Source organism: Scardinius erythrophthalmus (genome assembly GCF_964197995.2).
Source record: "Scardinius erythrophthalmus genome assembly, chromosome: 8".
NCBI classification, from domain to species: Eukaryota; Metazoa; Chordata; class Actinopteri; order Cypriniformes; family Leuciscidae; genus Scardinius; species Scardinius erythrophthalmus.
In genome coordinates this window covers 46,352,445-46,369,172 of record NC_138228.1, presented here as the reverse complement: position 1 = coordinate 46,369,172, position 16,728 = coordinate 46,352,445, and the positions used below count along the sequence as shown (strand labels likewise).

At 37.6% G+C, this 16,728-nt stretch overlaps 1 protein-coding gene across 1 annotated transcript; it reads left to right on the top strand.

Moving 5' to 3' along the window:
* Positions 1-4,184: 4,184 nt before the first annotated feature.
* On the top strand, positions 4,185-15,983 carry esrrd (estrogen-related receptor delta; the record flags this gene model as incomplete). The annotated part of the gene is made up of 7 exons (XM_081372486.1): positions 4,185-4,240; positions 5,504-5,895; positions 10,032-10,148; positions 11,128-11,238; positions 11,408-11,569; positions 12,392-12,661; positions 15,632-15,983. The coding sequence occupies 7 exons, from the start codon at positions 4,185-4,187 to the stop codon at positions 15,874-15,876; spliced, it is 1,353 nt and encodes a 450-aa protein (XP_081228612.1). The 3' UTR covers positions 15,877-15,983.
* Positions 15,984-16,728: the final 745 nt, after the last annotated feature.

Below are 16,728 nucleotides of genomic sequence, written 5' to 3'. Positions count from 1 at the left end.
ACACTGCACTCAAACACACACACATATCTGGAGAAATATCACACTGCACTCAAACACACACACATATCTGGAGAAATATCACACTGCACTCAAACACACACACATATCTGGAGAAATATCACACTGCACTCAAACACACACACATATCTGGAGAAATATCACACAGCACTCAAACACACACACATATCTGGAGAAATATCACACTGCACTCAAACACACACACATATCTGGAGAAATATCACACTGCACTCAAACACACACACATATCTGGAGAAATATCACACTGCACTCAAACACACACACATATCTGGAGAAATATCACACTGCACTCAAACACACACACATATCTGGAGAAATATCACACTGCACTCAAACACACACACATATCTGGAGAAATATCACACAGCACTCAAACACACACACATATCTGGAGAAATATCACACTGCACTCAAACACACACACATATCTGGAGAAATATCACACTGCACTCAAACACACACACATATCTGGAGAAATATCACACTGCACTCAAACACACACACATATCTGGAGAAATATCACACTGCACTCAAACACACACACATATCTGGAGAAATATCACACAGCACTCAAACACACACACATATCTGGAGAAATATCACACTGCACTCAAACACACACACATATCTGGAGAAATATCACACTGCACTCAAACACACACACATATCTGGAGAAATATCACACTGCACTCAAACACACACACATATCTGGAGAAATATCACACTGCACTCAAACACACACACATATCTGGAGAAATATCACACTGCACTCAAACACACACACATATCTGGAGAAATATCACACAGCACTCAAACACACACACATATCTGGAGAAATATCACACTGCACTCAAACACACACACATATCTGGAGAAATATCACACTGCACTCAAACACACACACATATCTGGAGAAATATCACACTGCACTCAAACACACACACATATCTGGAGAAATATCACACAGCACTCAAACACACACACATATCTGGAGAAATATCACACTGCACTCAAACACACACACATATCTGGAGAAATATCACACAGCACTCAAACACACACACATATCTGGAGAAATATCACACTGCACTCAAACACACACACATATCTGGAGAAATATCACACTGCACTCAAACACACACACACATATCTGGAGAAATATCACACTGCACTCAAACACACACACATATCTGGAGAAATATCACACAGCACTCAAACACACACACACATATCTGGAGAAATATCACACAGCACTCAAACACACACACATATCTGGAGAAATATCACACAGCACTCAAACACACACACATATCTGGAGAAATATCACACTGCACTCAAACACACACACATATCTGGAGAAATATCACACAGCACTCAAACACACACACATATCTGGAGAAATATCACACTGCACTCAAACACACACACACATATCTGGAGAAATATCACACTGCACTCAAACACACACACACATATCTGGAGAAATATCACACAGCACTCAAACACACACACATATCTGGAGAAATATCACACTGCACTCAAACACACACACATATCTGGAGAAATATCACACTGCACTCAAACACACACACATATCTGGAGAAATATCACACTGCACTCAAACACACACACATATCTGGAGAAATATCACACTGCACTCAAACACACACACATATCTGGAGAAATATCACACAGCACTCAAACACACACACATATCTGGAGAAATATCACACTGCACTCAAACACACACACACATATCTGGAGAAATATCACACAGCACTCAAACACACACACATATCTGGAGAAATATCACACTGCACTCAAACACACACACATATCTGGAGAAATATCACACTGCACTCAAACACACACACATATCTGGAGAAATATCACACTGCACTCAAACACACACACATATCTGGAGAAATATCACACTGCACTCAAACACACACACATATCTGGAGAAATATCACACTGCACTCAAACACACACACATATCTGGAGAAATATCACACTGCACTCAAACACACACACATATCTGGAGAAATATCACACAGCACTCAAACACACACACATATCTGGAGAAATATCACACTGCACTCAAACACACACACACACATATCTGGAGAAATATCACACTGCACTCAAACACACACACACACACATATCTGGAGAAATATCACACAGCACTCAAACACACACACACATATCTGGAGAAATATCACACAGCACTCAACACACACACACACACACACACACACACACACACACACACACACACACACACACACACACACACACACACACACACACTCACACACTCACACACACACACACACACACACACACACACACACACACACACACACATATCTGGAGAAATATCACATGCGTTCGTGTGGATTTAACGATGAGTGACTCTCAGCTCTGACCAGAATGCAACAGATTAGCCATTATCTCCACACTTTACAATAAGGTTTAATTTGTTAAAATGAGTTACTAATAATGCACAATACTTCTACAGTACTAATGCTCATTTTAATATTTAATAATACATTTTTAAAATCAACATTAGCAGTGTTATTTTGAAATAGCTTTTATTTTTATATTTTTAGTTTTCATGTTCATTTTAGTTCATTTTTAGACATTATTTTATGTGCATTTTATTATTGTTTTATTATTATTATTTAATATTGCTGTTTAGCTTTCATTTATTTTTATTTCCATTTGATGTAGTTTTAGTCTTTTTTTTGTTCGGTTAATAATTTTAGTGCTTTTCTAAGTTTTTCAACTGATATTTATATTTTAATTTACTTCAGCTTTAGAAATGCTTTTAATATTTTTAGTTAACGATAATAACCCTGCACATTAGTTAATGCACTGTGAACTAACATGAACAAACAATTAACTGTATTTTTTATTAACTAACATTAAAAAAAGATTAATAAATGCTTTAAAAATATACATTGCATATTGTTAGTCCATGTGAGCTAATGCATTATCTAATGTTAACACTTTATTTAACAGTGTCCTTGTTACATTATGTAACATGTAGTTACCGTAGTAATAACAGTAAATTATGCATAATTACATGAAACTAACCCTCAACCAAACCCTAATCTTACCCTAACCCTATAGTAAGTACATGTAGTTGCTTAATATTACTCATAACTTAAATATATATTTACACCTTAAAATAAAGTGTAACCTCCGTATTAAAGTGTAATTATGCATTTAAGTAATAATAATTAACTGCATGTACTTACCATAGAGTTAGAGTTAGGATGAGGGTTAGTTGCATGTAATTATGCATCATTTACTGTTATTACTATGGTAAGTACATGTAACGTGTAACAATGACACTGTAAAATAAAGTGTTACCGGGTTTGGTTTAGTGTTAGTTGCATGTAATTACGCATAATTTATATGTATTACTACAGTAACTACATGTAACATGTGTACCTGCAAAATAAAGTGTTACCAATAATTGAACTTAAAGGTTTTATTGTAGTAGCTGAATTAGCTGAAATATTCTCTCCTTAACTTTACACTGACGTGGACTGAATTCGATCAATGAATGGAGTGGCGTGTGATTGGACTAAACCCCTCAGAGATCCTGTAATTCCAGTCGGAGAGCTCAAATTAGCGGCTGTTTTGAGGGTCAACAGTGGAAACAGGGAAATGAAGCAGACTTGATGTTGCGGGAGTGGTTTGTTGGTGTTTGCAGTCAACTGCAGAGAAGGAATGTCTTTATATGTATTTACACACAACACTGAGTATCTGAAAACTTCAGTGGACTACAAATGATCAAAACGTGCAATCACTGCTTTCATGATTGCATCGGAATAACTCTCCGTTAGAAGGCATCGTGTAAATGTGTTGTTTTGCAGAACAACTGGCCTTGATGGAGTGATTCGCAGTTGGCCTGCTTGTCGTTTTCGAGGATTTGACCTGTCAGTTATGAGAACCCATCAATAGGGTTTTAATCAGCATGCATCTGGATTAGACAGCTTGACTCCTCCCAGCCCGAGCATCACTTAAATAAACCTGCTCCCCCTGAGGTCCTGTTCAGTCTCTCTCAGTCTCATCCCGTTCAGATCTCGCTCACAGACGCTTCAAACGCACAATCCCTGGGGAAAATAGTGATGGACATGAAGGAGTTTTGCCTGAGTGAGAACTTCCAGTTTCTAAACCAGCACAAGTAAGTGTGGGACTATCATTGTCTCTTTAAACCTGCGACACTGTAGAAAATGTTTCATTATTATCTTTGTTTACGTGCGGTAAACTTCACAGTAATAATGCTTATAACTGTCACCATAATTTCAGCCTAAATTGAGTTTCATCTACATTTTTCCTTTTCTTAATTTTCATAGTAATAGAGTTTTAAGAAGTGAAATTAACATGTGCAGGTTACCACTTTTGCAACTCTGATTTAACTGTAAAACGCCAGTAATTAAGCTTCAGTTTACTGTTTTAATGGGCTGAAATGTTTGTGGTGTGCTGTTTGAACATTGCATGTCATTACAAATATGTAAATAAAGCTTCATTTGTCATTAGATATCATACAATCACTATGCAATGCTTATGACAACTATTTGCTGTGAAATGTATCTTAACTGTATACTGGCACGATAATGTTTGTTAGCTGTGCAATAATTCATTTCTAATAATTTTGTACTGACGCATTGATGCATCCTTTATGCATGTTTTAGCATTATTCAGTTGTTTAATTAGGCTAATTCAGTTGGCATAATTCATAATTCATTTACACACTGTTGTGCCACTCTGATATGGCACAACTTTCATTTAGGAAGTGTGTCATGATAGTCAATGATGACTAATCAAATATTTTGGTTACACTTTAGTAACACTATTTTACAGTGTACTTGTTACACATGTTGCATGTAGTAAAAACTACAAATGATGCATAATTACATACAATACTCTAAACCAAACCCTAATCCTAACTCAATAGTAAGTACATGTAGTTAATTATTAATATTCAGACCTTAAATCTATAATCAAACTGTAACTTGAACACCTTAAATAAAGTGTAACCGTGTCCTTGTTACACAGTAATTATACATTTAAGTGTCCTTACTCTAGAGTTAGGGTTTTGGTTTAGGGTTAGTTGCATGTACTTATGCATAATTTGTAGTTATTACTATAGTATGTAAGTGTAACAAGAACACTGTAACTAGCCTCTTAGGTCATTACACTGACGGTAACACTTTATTTTACAGTGTCCTTGTTACATTACATGTACTTACCATAGTAATAACAGTAAATTATGCATAATTACACGCAACTAACCAAATCTTGATCCTACCCTAACCCTATAGTATGTGCTTAGGCCTATACTTAAATATATAATTAGGCTACACTGTAACACTGACACCTTAAAATAAAGTGTAGCCAAATGTGGTTCCAAACTAACACTTTAAACTCACTCCATCCTTGTCAGCCTCTTGGATCCGTCCACCTCTGATGACCCGCCGTCCCCGACCGATGCGCCGCTCAAAGCCGACCCGCTGAGCCCCTCGTTCGGCCTGGACAGCAGCGCGACCCCGTTCAGCCCCGGGAGCGCGTCGGACAGCAGCGGCTACAGCGTGTTCTCCCGCAATCCGTCTCTGAACCCGGACTCCCCGGTGAGCTCCAGCTCCATCTCCAGCACCAGCGCCACGGCTCTCTTCCACCCGACGGGACACACAGAGTCTCTCCTCAGCGACTTCATCCCCTTGCTGAACCCCGGGCCCAAGCGCCTGTGTCTGGTGTGCGGAGACTTCGCGTCCGGGTACCACTACGGCGTGGCGTCGTGCGAGGCGTGCAAGGCCTTCTTCAAAAGAACCATTCAAGGTGAGCACAACCGCCACAACACATTATCACTATATTCACAAGACTAATAAAAGTCAATATGAACTTATATGAGCAATGCATAATGTTAATTCTTCTTCAAAAGAACCATTCAAGGTAAACACAGCTGTCACACACACACACACACACACACACACACACAAAAGGTTTTGGTTGCACTTTATTTTACAGTGTCACATGTAGGCCTATGTAACATAAATAAAGTAAATTATGCATAATTACATGCAACTAACGCTCAACCAAATCCTAATCCGGGTTAGTTGCATGTAATTATGCATAATTTATAGTTATTACTATAGTAACTACATAACATATGTAACGATGACACTGTAAAATAAAGTGTTAGCCTACTAACATTTTAGTATATTCACAAAACAATAAAAGTCAGTATGAACTTATATGAGAATGCATGATGTTAATTAGTAACTTAATGAAAATGAGAGTAGGAGTGTGTGAGAGAGGGGCTTATGCTGTTAATGAATGCATGCAATGATCAATATCACACGAGCTAACTATCTGTCTGACATTGATTTGTGTGTGAAGACTCAGTGTGCTGTTTTAATCAAAGCACCTCAGACGCCGTGCTCTATACATTTGACATGGTTTTAGTTATTTAGGATGGTTTTAAATAAGTAACACTTTATTTTACAGCGTCCTTGTTACACGTTACATGTAGTCACTGTAGTAATAACAGTAAATTATGCATAATTATATGCAACTAACAAACCCCAATCCTAACTCTAACTCTATAGTAAGTACATGTAGTTAATTATTATTATTCAGTACTTAAATTGCATAATTACACTGTAACATGGACACCTTAAAATGTGTAAACATTTAACCAAAAGTGTAACCAAAAGTGAAAATGATGAGGTATTTGATGAGGTACTGCTAAGAACTATTGCCAATGATTAATAATAATTATTTAATAAAAAAAAACTTTAATGTAAGAGAATACATTTTTATAAATAGAATATCAGCAAGGATATAATATTATAAAGAATTAGAATTGTTGCATATTGGCGCACATCGAATATACAGTATATATATGGAATATAATCTGGCTGTGATATGTTGTCTAACAATTTAAATCTTTACTATCACTTTTTATCAATTTAACACATCCTTGCTGAATAAAAGTATTAATTTCTCTCAAAGAAAAAAAAAAAAAGATTGATCCCAAACTTTTGAATGTTAGTTTATATTTTTACAAAAGATTTCTATTTTAAATAAATGCTGTTCTTTTTTAAAACATTTTATTCATCAAAGAATCCTGAAAAAAGTATCAAAGGTTATAAAAAACATATTAAGCGGCAAACTGTTTCCAACATCGATAATAATTCATCATATTAGAATGATTTCTGAAGGATCATGTGACACTGAAGAGTAATGATGCTGAAAATTCAGCTTTGATCACAGGAATAAATTATATTTTAAAGTATATTAAAATAGAAAACCCTTATTTTTAAATTGTAATAATATTTCACAATATTACTGTATTTTTGATCAAATAAATGCAGCATTGATGAGCAGAAGAGACTATAAGACTATAGTTTCCAAACTTTTGACCAGTACTGTATATATATATAAAGTTGTGTTCAAAATAATAGCAGTGTGTTTAAAAAAGCTCAAAATCCTTATAATAGCTTTTATTTCAATACACGCAAATGCATTGGGAACACTGCACTTCACTTCTCAAAACATGAAGAACAATTTATCAAATCTGTTATTACTTCATAGAAAGGGAAGAAAAAGGAATATTATATTATATATTATATTAGGAATATTATCCTGTGAACAGGTATTCCAGCCCAGGACGACTGCACTAGACCACAGTTACTCTGCATTTCTTGGTTTTGCCTTAAAAAACAGCATTTGTGATGTCTCCCCACAAGTCCTCTACTGGATAGGGTCCGGGGATTGGGCTGGCCACTCCATAGCGTTACTCTCGTTGGTCTGGAGCCGAGACGCTGCGCTCTTACGGTGTGTTTGGGGTCGTTGTCTTGTTGAAACTCCCGTCTCAAGGGCATTTCCTCTTCGGCATGAGGCAACATGACGTCTTTAAGTATGTTGATGTACTCAAACTGATCCGTTGTATGCGATAAATAGGCCCAACACTAGTGTGAGAAGCATCCCCATATCACCATGCGTCACTCTTCACAGTGTACTGTGGCTGGACATCAGTGTTTGGGGGTCGTCTGAACAACAATCTTGCTTTCATCAGTCCACAAAACTCTTTAGGCCAGTCAGCAGGCGCACTTCCATTACAGATTTGCACAAAACTTTTGGGATTTTTTCTAAATGTTGACAAAAAACTATTGTGAAATGACGGCGTTTCCATTAACCGATGTTATGCGACTAAAACTTCATTTTTCCTCTCGAGATCAGTAAAATAATTCCAAAAACCATGGCAATGGACGTTGGTAGGATTCTGTACTATATCCCGGCCACTGCACTGGCCATTATTGTTAATCGAAGGAGATGTATGTGTGTTTTCCAAGCATTAATGGTGAGGAACGACCCTTATTATACTTGAGAGAGGCACATATGAGGTGTTTCTCCCTCAGTTCTGCTTCGAGGTCTTGATTGTGGCATTTCTTTGAGGTTTAGAATCCATTATTGCTGTAATTATTTATGAATTTAATAAAGAGCTCTGTCTCGTATTCTGTCCAAACACACCGCGTCATCACGTCAGCTGACCTGTAAATGCGCAAAAACTGTTTCCATTGCAGTTTTGCGAAATATTCCTTTTTAGAATTGCCTGTAAAACCTCCTCATGCGAGCAGAAAAACTTTTTTGCGATAAATGGGAGTTTTTGCGAAATTGACGTGTTTCCATTGGGCGTATTTTCAATTCGCAATTTCAATTTGCGCAATTTGAAAGGTAATGGAAACACAGCTACTGTGTTCTTTGACAAATTGTCCCCTCTTCATCACATGTTGTATTTTCAACAATGGGACTTTGCGGGGACTTCTTGCCGATAGCTTGGCTTCACGTATCCGTCTTCTCGTTGTTGCTCACGGGTAACTTCAGATCTTCTTCGCTCACCCTGGAGCTGATCATTGTCTGAGTCTTTGCCATTCTTCGATCCATTCAAATGGCAGTTTTCCGTTTTCTTCCACGTCTTTCTGGTTTTGGGTTGCCATTTCAAAGCATGTGATATCATTTTCTGCACTTCTTTATATGTTTTCCCCTCTCCAATCAACTTCTTAATCAGAGTACGCTCTGAACAATGTCTGGAACGGCCCATTTTACTCAGATTTTCAGAGAGAAATGCACTATAATCCAGTACAGTACGGCCTTCGTCCTGAGATAAGGGCCACTTGTTTGACACCAGTTTGAATAACCTCACTAATTGAACTCCTTTCAATTAATGATTCAGTTACACAGCATTTTGCTTGTCATTGCTGTTGGGTCTGCTGTTTTCTATTACATACTTGCTAGTACATTATTTGCCATGTAGAAATATAATTTCTACCAACAACAGTGATTGATCTGGTTAGTGATGTTGGACTGCTATTATTGTGAACACAACTGTATATAATTAGGCTTCTGACTGATGGATGATTTTTATTGGCTTTGGCCTTGGGCAGACAGAGCACAAGTGTAAGCAGTGTGTGTGTGTGTGTGTGTGTGTGTGTTAACATATCAATATATTGATAAAGTGTTCAATCACATAATGGATGCTCTAATCACACAGAGTCTTGTCCAGTGTTGTGTTTCACACACATCTATTGATCATTCTTAACTGTGGAAATGGGGGAAAAATGCAGGATTTGCTTCTCTGGCGTTAATGGGTGTTGAACAGCCGTCAATACACTCAACACAAACTTTCTACGTCTTGCTATGATTATTAAATTACGAGGCAGTGCAAATCAATAGTTGAACTCTGTCTGGACTCCTATGGATTTCTGTGTGAAAGCTCAGCTTGTGAAGCGTGGACTCTCAATGTATATATAATAATATAAGCGAGTGTTACAGCTCTCAGTGTTGTGCTTTTATTAACAGTCCACTAACGGCGTGTCCTGAAGAGAAGTAGATTGCTGTAGAAGTATTCAGAGCCACTGAATAAACCTTTGTTCAGCCTTTGACGAGAGTTTGATGTGTTGGTGTTTCAGGAAACATCGAGTACAGTTGTCCCGTGGTGAATGACTGCGAGATCACCAAGAGACGGAGGAAGTCTTGCCAAGCCTGTCGTTTCCAGAAGTGCCTGCGCGCCGGCATGATAAGAGAGGGTCAGTCCAACATGAGTCGGATAGATCTGAACAATGACTTTTATTTTAGCTTTAGATGTTTGCTTTGCATGGGTAAATAAGCCGTGCCCATATACTGTATTCCACACTGGCGAAAAAGCTCATTTTGTTATGCAATATTTCACAAGATATTAGCAGCAAACCAATCCGAGGGAATATCGTACATGTGCTTATTTTACATTAAGCCTCCATTAGTCAACATTGTCTACATTTGTTACTGTATTATTTATTCACGTTGGTAAATTAAATGCAGCTGTTGATTGTTAGTTCCGTTAAATAATATGAACAGATGCAACTTTGGATTTTAATAATAAATAAATGTGGAATTTAACATTAACTAAGAATAATTAATGCTTTACAAGTCATTTTCATTGTTTTTCATGTTTACCAATGCAGTTGTTAATGAATAAAGTGTTACTGCTTATAATGAAATTGAACACAATCTTAAATCATTATTCTTCATTTTATGTAAAAAGGTTTCTTTGTTTTGCATATTTGTTTATTATTATTATTTTTTTATTATATTTTCACTCACAGGTTTTATGTTTCCATCCACCATAAATTCTGAAAATGCACATAAAAAACGCAATAATTATAATTATTATTTACCGAATAAATCCCTCGATTCCCATGACTTTGCCTCAGCAGAGGCTGTGATTGGATAACTAGACTAACCAGCGGACCAATCGCATCGCAGCATCTCAGATGTTAGTTTGGTGTTTCTGAAACGCCGGAGTCGAAGTGTGTGATCAGGATGATTTGGTTTAATTCCCTCCAGAAGCGTCTCACACGATTGCGTTCCCGAACACGCTGCTTTATTCTCAATTGTTTTATGCAATATTCCAATTTTGCATTTGTGCATGTCTTTGTATTTTTTAGTAAAGGTGTCTTGACAAGAATAATAAACAAGTAGAATATTGATTTGGCTTAAACAAGGTGTTGTTTGCCCGTACCTGTTCAGGTGTGCGCATGGACCGCGTGAGAGGAGGCCGACAGAAGTACAAGCGCAGAGCCGACTCAGCACTTTCTCTCTTCACCAAAACACCTTACACACATCCGAGCAAACCAATCAGTGAGTCTCACCACACACGGGTCCACATTCATTACAACAGCCTTTGCTAACCACTTTTACATCTTTAACATCAACAACACTAGAAACTGTCGTCAGTGGATTATGTGTGAGGATTTAACATGATTAAGGGTTTAACTTCATCAATAAAGCATCATCTTTTCCCTTCCAGGAAACAAAGTGATCTCTCAGCTTCTGGTGTGTGAGCCGGCTCCTCTGCGCGCCACTCCTGACCCCGCGACCCCTGACAGTGACCTTAAAACACTGATGACCTTATGTGACCTTTTAAACAGGGAGCTCCTGGTTATGATTGGCTGGGCTAAACACATACCAGGTACACATTTAGACGTTGTTGAGCTCAGTATATCAGGGTTCGCACAAGTGCTTGAATTCGGCTTTATGAAACTTAAGTCCTGGAAAACCCTTGAAAACAGTCATATTTACTTTAAAAGTGCTTGAATTATTGAAAGAAAATATATGTGAAATTAGTGTTTAATTTTTTTGCTAAAACAATCTATTCATGCCAAATTAACGCTCGTCTGATATATAGAGCCATTTCGCATGTCTATGACTGTGATGTTGCTCATATAAATATCCAAGTATATGATATGATATATACATAGATGTGTATAAATATCCAAGTATATGATACAGCGTTCATTCTTCAGCTAAAACAAGGCTTCATGCTTTTGTAAAACGGTTACTCATACTCATTCAAAAAAATCATTTTAATATTTATTTTATTCCTAAAATAAACACCAGCAACAAAAAAATATAACGTTATAACACATTTATATGTTATAACACGTTTGATGAGTAATTTACAGCGGCTTCGAACGCGGCTCAACCAATCAGAATCAAGGACCGGAAACTATCCGTTTTATAATAAATCAGTTTGAATAAGAAAGCGATATCTTTGTCATAGTATACTTTCAGTGGTTAAAGTTACCAGTCATTGCATCCGCTGCACTTTATTTGTACCATTTTGTTTATTTTTATTTATCCATTTACATTTTTTAGAATTTGAAAGACATTATTTAACAAGAAGTCCTTTAAAACCAAGAAAGTAGTGCTTGAAAAGTCCTTGAATTGTATGTGCCAGTGTCTGTCTGAACCCGGATATACCCCTGTAAAGCCGGCTCTCTCCCCGCTCCAGGGTTCTCCGGCCTGTCTCTGGTGGATCAGATGGCTTTGCTCCAGAGCGGCTGGATGGAGACGCTGGTCCTGAACGTGGTGTGGAGATCTCAGGCCTCGGCCGACGAGCTTCAGTTTGCGGAGAACCTCCGCCTGAGCGAGAGCCAGAGCCGAGCCGCGGGACTGCAGGATCTCTACACGGCCCTCAGACACCTGACCCTCAGGTACCAGCAGATGAGCCTGACCCAGGAGGAGATGCTCACGCTCAAAGCCATGGCCCTGGCCAACTCAGGTATACATCACCATAGCTCACACACTTACACAGATGCTTCCGATATATAAAGCCTAGAGTTGGCTTAAGCTTAATAATCAGTAATAAAAATAAAAATGTGTTACATATTATATTATATATTACAGTTGAAACTCAAAAAATGAGAATATCGTGCAAAAGTTCATTTATTTCAGTAATTCAGCTTAACAGGTGAAACTAATATATTATATAGACTCATTACATGCAAAGTGACATACTTCAAGCCTTTATTTGTTATAATTTTAATGGTTATTATGGCTTACAGCTTATGAACATTTTAAAAATTTGGGGTTTTCATAAGCTGTAAGCCATAATCATCAAAATTATAACAAATTGAAATATCTCACTTTGCATGTAATGAGTGTGTATAATATATTAGTTTCACCTTTTAAGTTGAATTACTGAAATAAATGAACTTTTGCACGATATTCTCATTTTTTGAGTTTCACCTGTATATAAATTCAATATTATAAAATATAATACAAAGCTAATTACATAATAAAAGTAAAGTTATATAAAATTCAAAAATATTAATTACATTATTATGTATTATCATAAGATAATGCTATACTATGTTATATAATATTATATATAAAATACATAAATATTAATTATATTATTAAACTCAACTAAATAATTTTAAAAATATGAACAATAAAACAAAATATTTTATTACATTAAGTTTTATATATACATATATAATATAAATCTCTCTCTCTACACACACATATATATGAATAGAAATGCATTATTATAATTTTATATCATTATACAAAGCTAATTATCTAATTACAGATAACAAATACTAAAACTGTTATATTTTATTGTATTATGTTATATATAAAAATACACAAAAATGATATACTATTATAATATTTATATTATTATACATGTTATAGAAGTATTATAATAGTTATACGAAACTACATATATATTCATAGAAAATCGTTATAACATATTATTATTTTACAAAACTAGTTTCAAGCGCTGAAGCGAAGTCTGTAGATCAGAAGGTTATAAATACAGTTATGAGTTCTGTATAAACAGATTCAGCGCGTCAGAAGTGTGACTAGTGGATGTGCGAAGAGGTTATGTGTTCATTAACTGTGTGGCGTGTGTGTTTATGGTGGTATTGATGCTTTTATGGTTGTATTGTGTTTATGGTTGTATTGTGTTTATGGTTGTATTGATGCTGCTTAAGAAGCGTTCAGGGATTGCTTAAACTCTCTAAATCTGGTTTGTTTGATAGCAATTCATTCTACTTCATTTTAGTTCCCATTTCCAGTCTCAGACTCAAAAACAATCAATAGGGATCTAGCCGTGCGGAGCGCAGATCAATAAACCATTAGCCGTGTCTCCCAGCCTGCATCTGACCACAGGGCAGATTCGAGTCGGACAACACTGGGAAACTATTGTTTTTGCTCTGGACACAGAGAGATCTGGACAACAGACTAGCTCTGCTAGTCCATTAAGCATCAACAATGGGAGTCGCATCGGCACTGATCCTCCACTCGTCTCCGCACTCCGACCTTCAACCAGATACATATTCTGAATGTTTCAATCCAGTCTGACTTCTGACCTATAATGCTGCCTGAACCATAATCATAATCATAATCATACTCGGTTCGCTCGCTGGCCAGAGGAGAACTGAGTCTGGCTTCTCCAAAGGTTTTCTTTTCTCCATTCTGTCACTGATGGAGTTTCGGTTCCTCGCCACTGTCGCCTTCTCTCGCTTTAGTCTTGTGGCTTGCTTAGTTGGGGGCATTTCATTTAATATTCAACAATATTATTAATCTATTGCATTGACAGCATTATATGAGAACTGAACTGAGCTGGACGATTTTCTCGGTTTTCTCCAGAGCGGCTATATATATATAAATAAATGAACTAAATTAATAACTTTTTTACAACAAAAATGAACCATCACTGAACTCACTTAAGCTGGACTGTGCATATTTTCTCCTAGAAACAAACTTTGTTGCATTATTTTCCTGTTATCACTGTAAAGCTGCTTTAAAACAATCTGTATTGTAAAAAGCGCTGTATAAATAAAGCTGACTTGACTTTAACGCTCAGTCGGATGCCGTACATGACCTTGCCGATGGTTTGCCAAATAGATGTGACTGGGAAAACTATTGTTTTTGCTCTGGACACAGAAAGATCGTAGTAGGCCAGTCATTTTATGAAAAAAGGTTGAACAAATTGCAACAGAAGCAAACTCAACTGATTTTGTATCCTCAGTATGTCCTGAGTAAGGAAAAAACAAGTCCCGAAGAATCCCATTAGGGGAAGTTTAGAAAAAGACCCAAATATAGCCATTCATACGCCTATTCATTCTTTCTCTCACGTGAATAGGGTAAAATTTTTAACCTTTAGATATCACCATGACAATTACTGAGTTGATTACTTGCATCAAGACAAACAAAAAATGTATTACAAGTTTTTTGAAATGGTTTGTTAACATGTACAAATGGTGCATAATCTAAACCGTGCATAAACGGTGCATGTGGTATTTATGCAAATTAGCACATACGTAATTAGATTATTCACTGTTTGTCCATGATGCATTTTTTGTTTGTCTTGATGCAAGTAATCAACTCAGTAATTTTCATGGTGATATCTAAAGGTTACAAATTTTACCCTATTCACGTGAGAGAAAGAATGAATAGGCTATATTTGGGTCTTTTTCCAAACTTCCCCTAATGGGATTCTTCGGGACTTGTTTTTCCTTACTCAGGACATATTGAGGATACAAAATCAGTTGAGTTTGCTTCTGTTGCAATTTGTTCAAGGTTGACCCCCATTCTGGCTTAAAATGACTGGACTAATAGCCGTGCTCTGCTAGTCCATTAAGCATCAACAATGGGAGTCGCGCAGCTTTAAGCAAACACAACAGAGTGTTTAACCCTCAGTCGGATGTGGCATGTGACCTTGCCGATGGTTTTCTTCCAGACGCGGAGAACGTGGAGTGCGCAGACGCCGTGCAGTGTTTCCAGGACGGGCTCCACGAGGCGCTTCAGGAGTACGAGAGCGCGCAGAGGCCGGCGGAGCCGCACCGGGCCGGGAGACTCCTCATGACGCTCCCGCTGCTCCGACAGACGGCTCACCGATCCGCTCGCTGCTTCAGCCGGATACACACGCAGGGACGCGTGCCCATGCACAAACTCTTCCTGGAGATGCTGGACGCCAACATCTAGACCCGCACACTGTGGACTGAGAAGGGGCGCTGATAGACAGTGTGGGCCTGATGAAAGAATATGAGGATGGGTCCGTTACACCCGTTCCAGTAATAAAGCCGCGTTTCAACAATTTGTCCCAGGAACTTTTTTTTCCCCAACCTGATGCTGTCTGCGTTTCCACCGCGATCTAAAGTACCGTGAAGATTAGGCAGATTAGTCCGGTGACGTAGGACTGGATTTCATGCGCTGATTTTAAAGGTGCTGTGTGTAACTTTTTAACTCTACTAAAGCATAAAAATACCTTAATATGTTTGAGGAAACATGCTAATTTCACACACTCGTTTCTCTGGAAAACACGCCTACAGCCAGTTATTTTACTTTGAAACGTGCGTTTCTGGGCTGGAAAGTTAGTTTTTGTTTTGGTCTGTGTGTTTCTGCACCCAATTTTCATTGTCCAATGCGCTCGTTCCTGTTGCGTGTGCTCAGACTGGCGACCCGCGTGATCGCCGTCGAGTCTGAGGAGGCGGGAGAAGCAACGATCTCAGATATTTTGAGTTTGGACTGCAGTACCTATTTCGACCACTAGTTGTCATTCTTACAGACTGCACCTTTAAGCTTAATAAAGCCTGAACCTCGTCATCGGTCCATCAGTCGTATTTTTTAAACTCCATTGTTTATTCGAATAGCAAACAACTGTTACTGCACGAAACCAAGTCAATCAAAATGCGGCATGAACTCGACCAATCAACATGCTGATTGGTCGAGTTCATTACGCATTTTGATTGGTTGGTCGAGTTCATTCCGCATTTTGATTGGTTGGTCGAGTTGGTTGGTCGAGTTCATTCCGCATTTTGATTGGTTGGTCGAGTT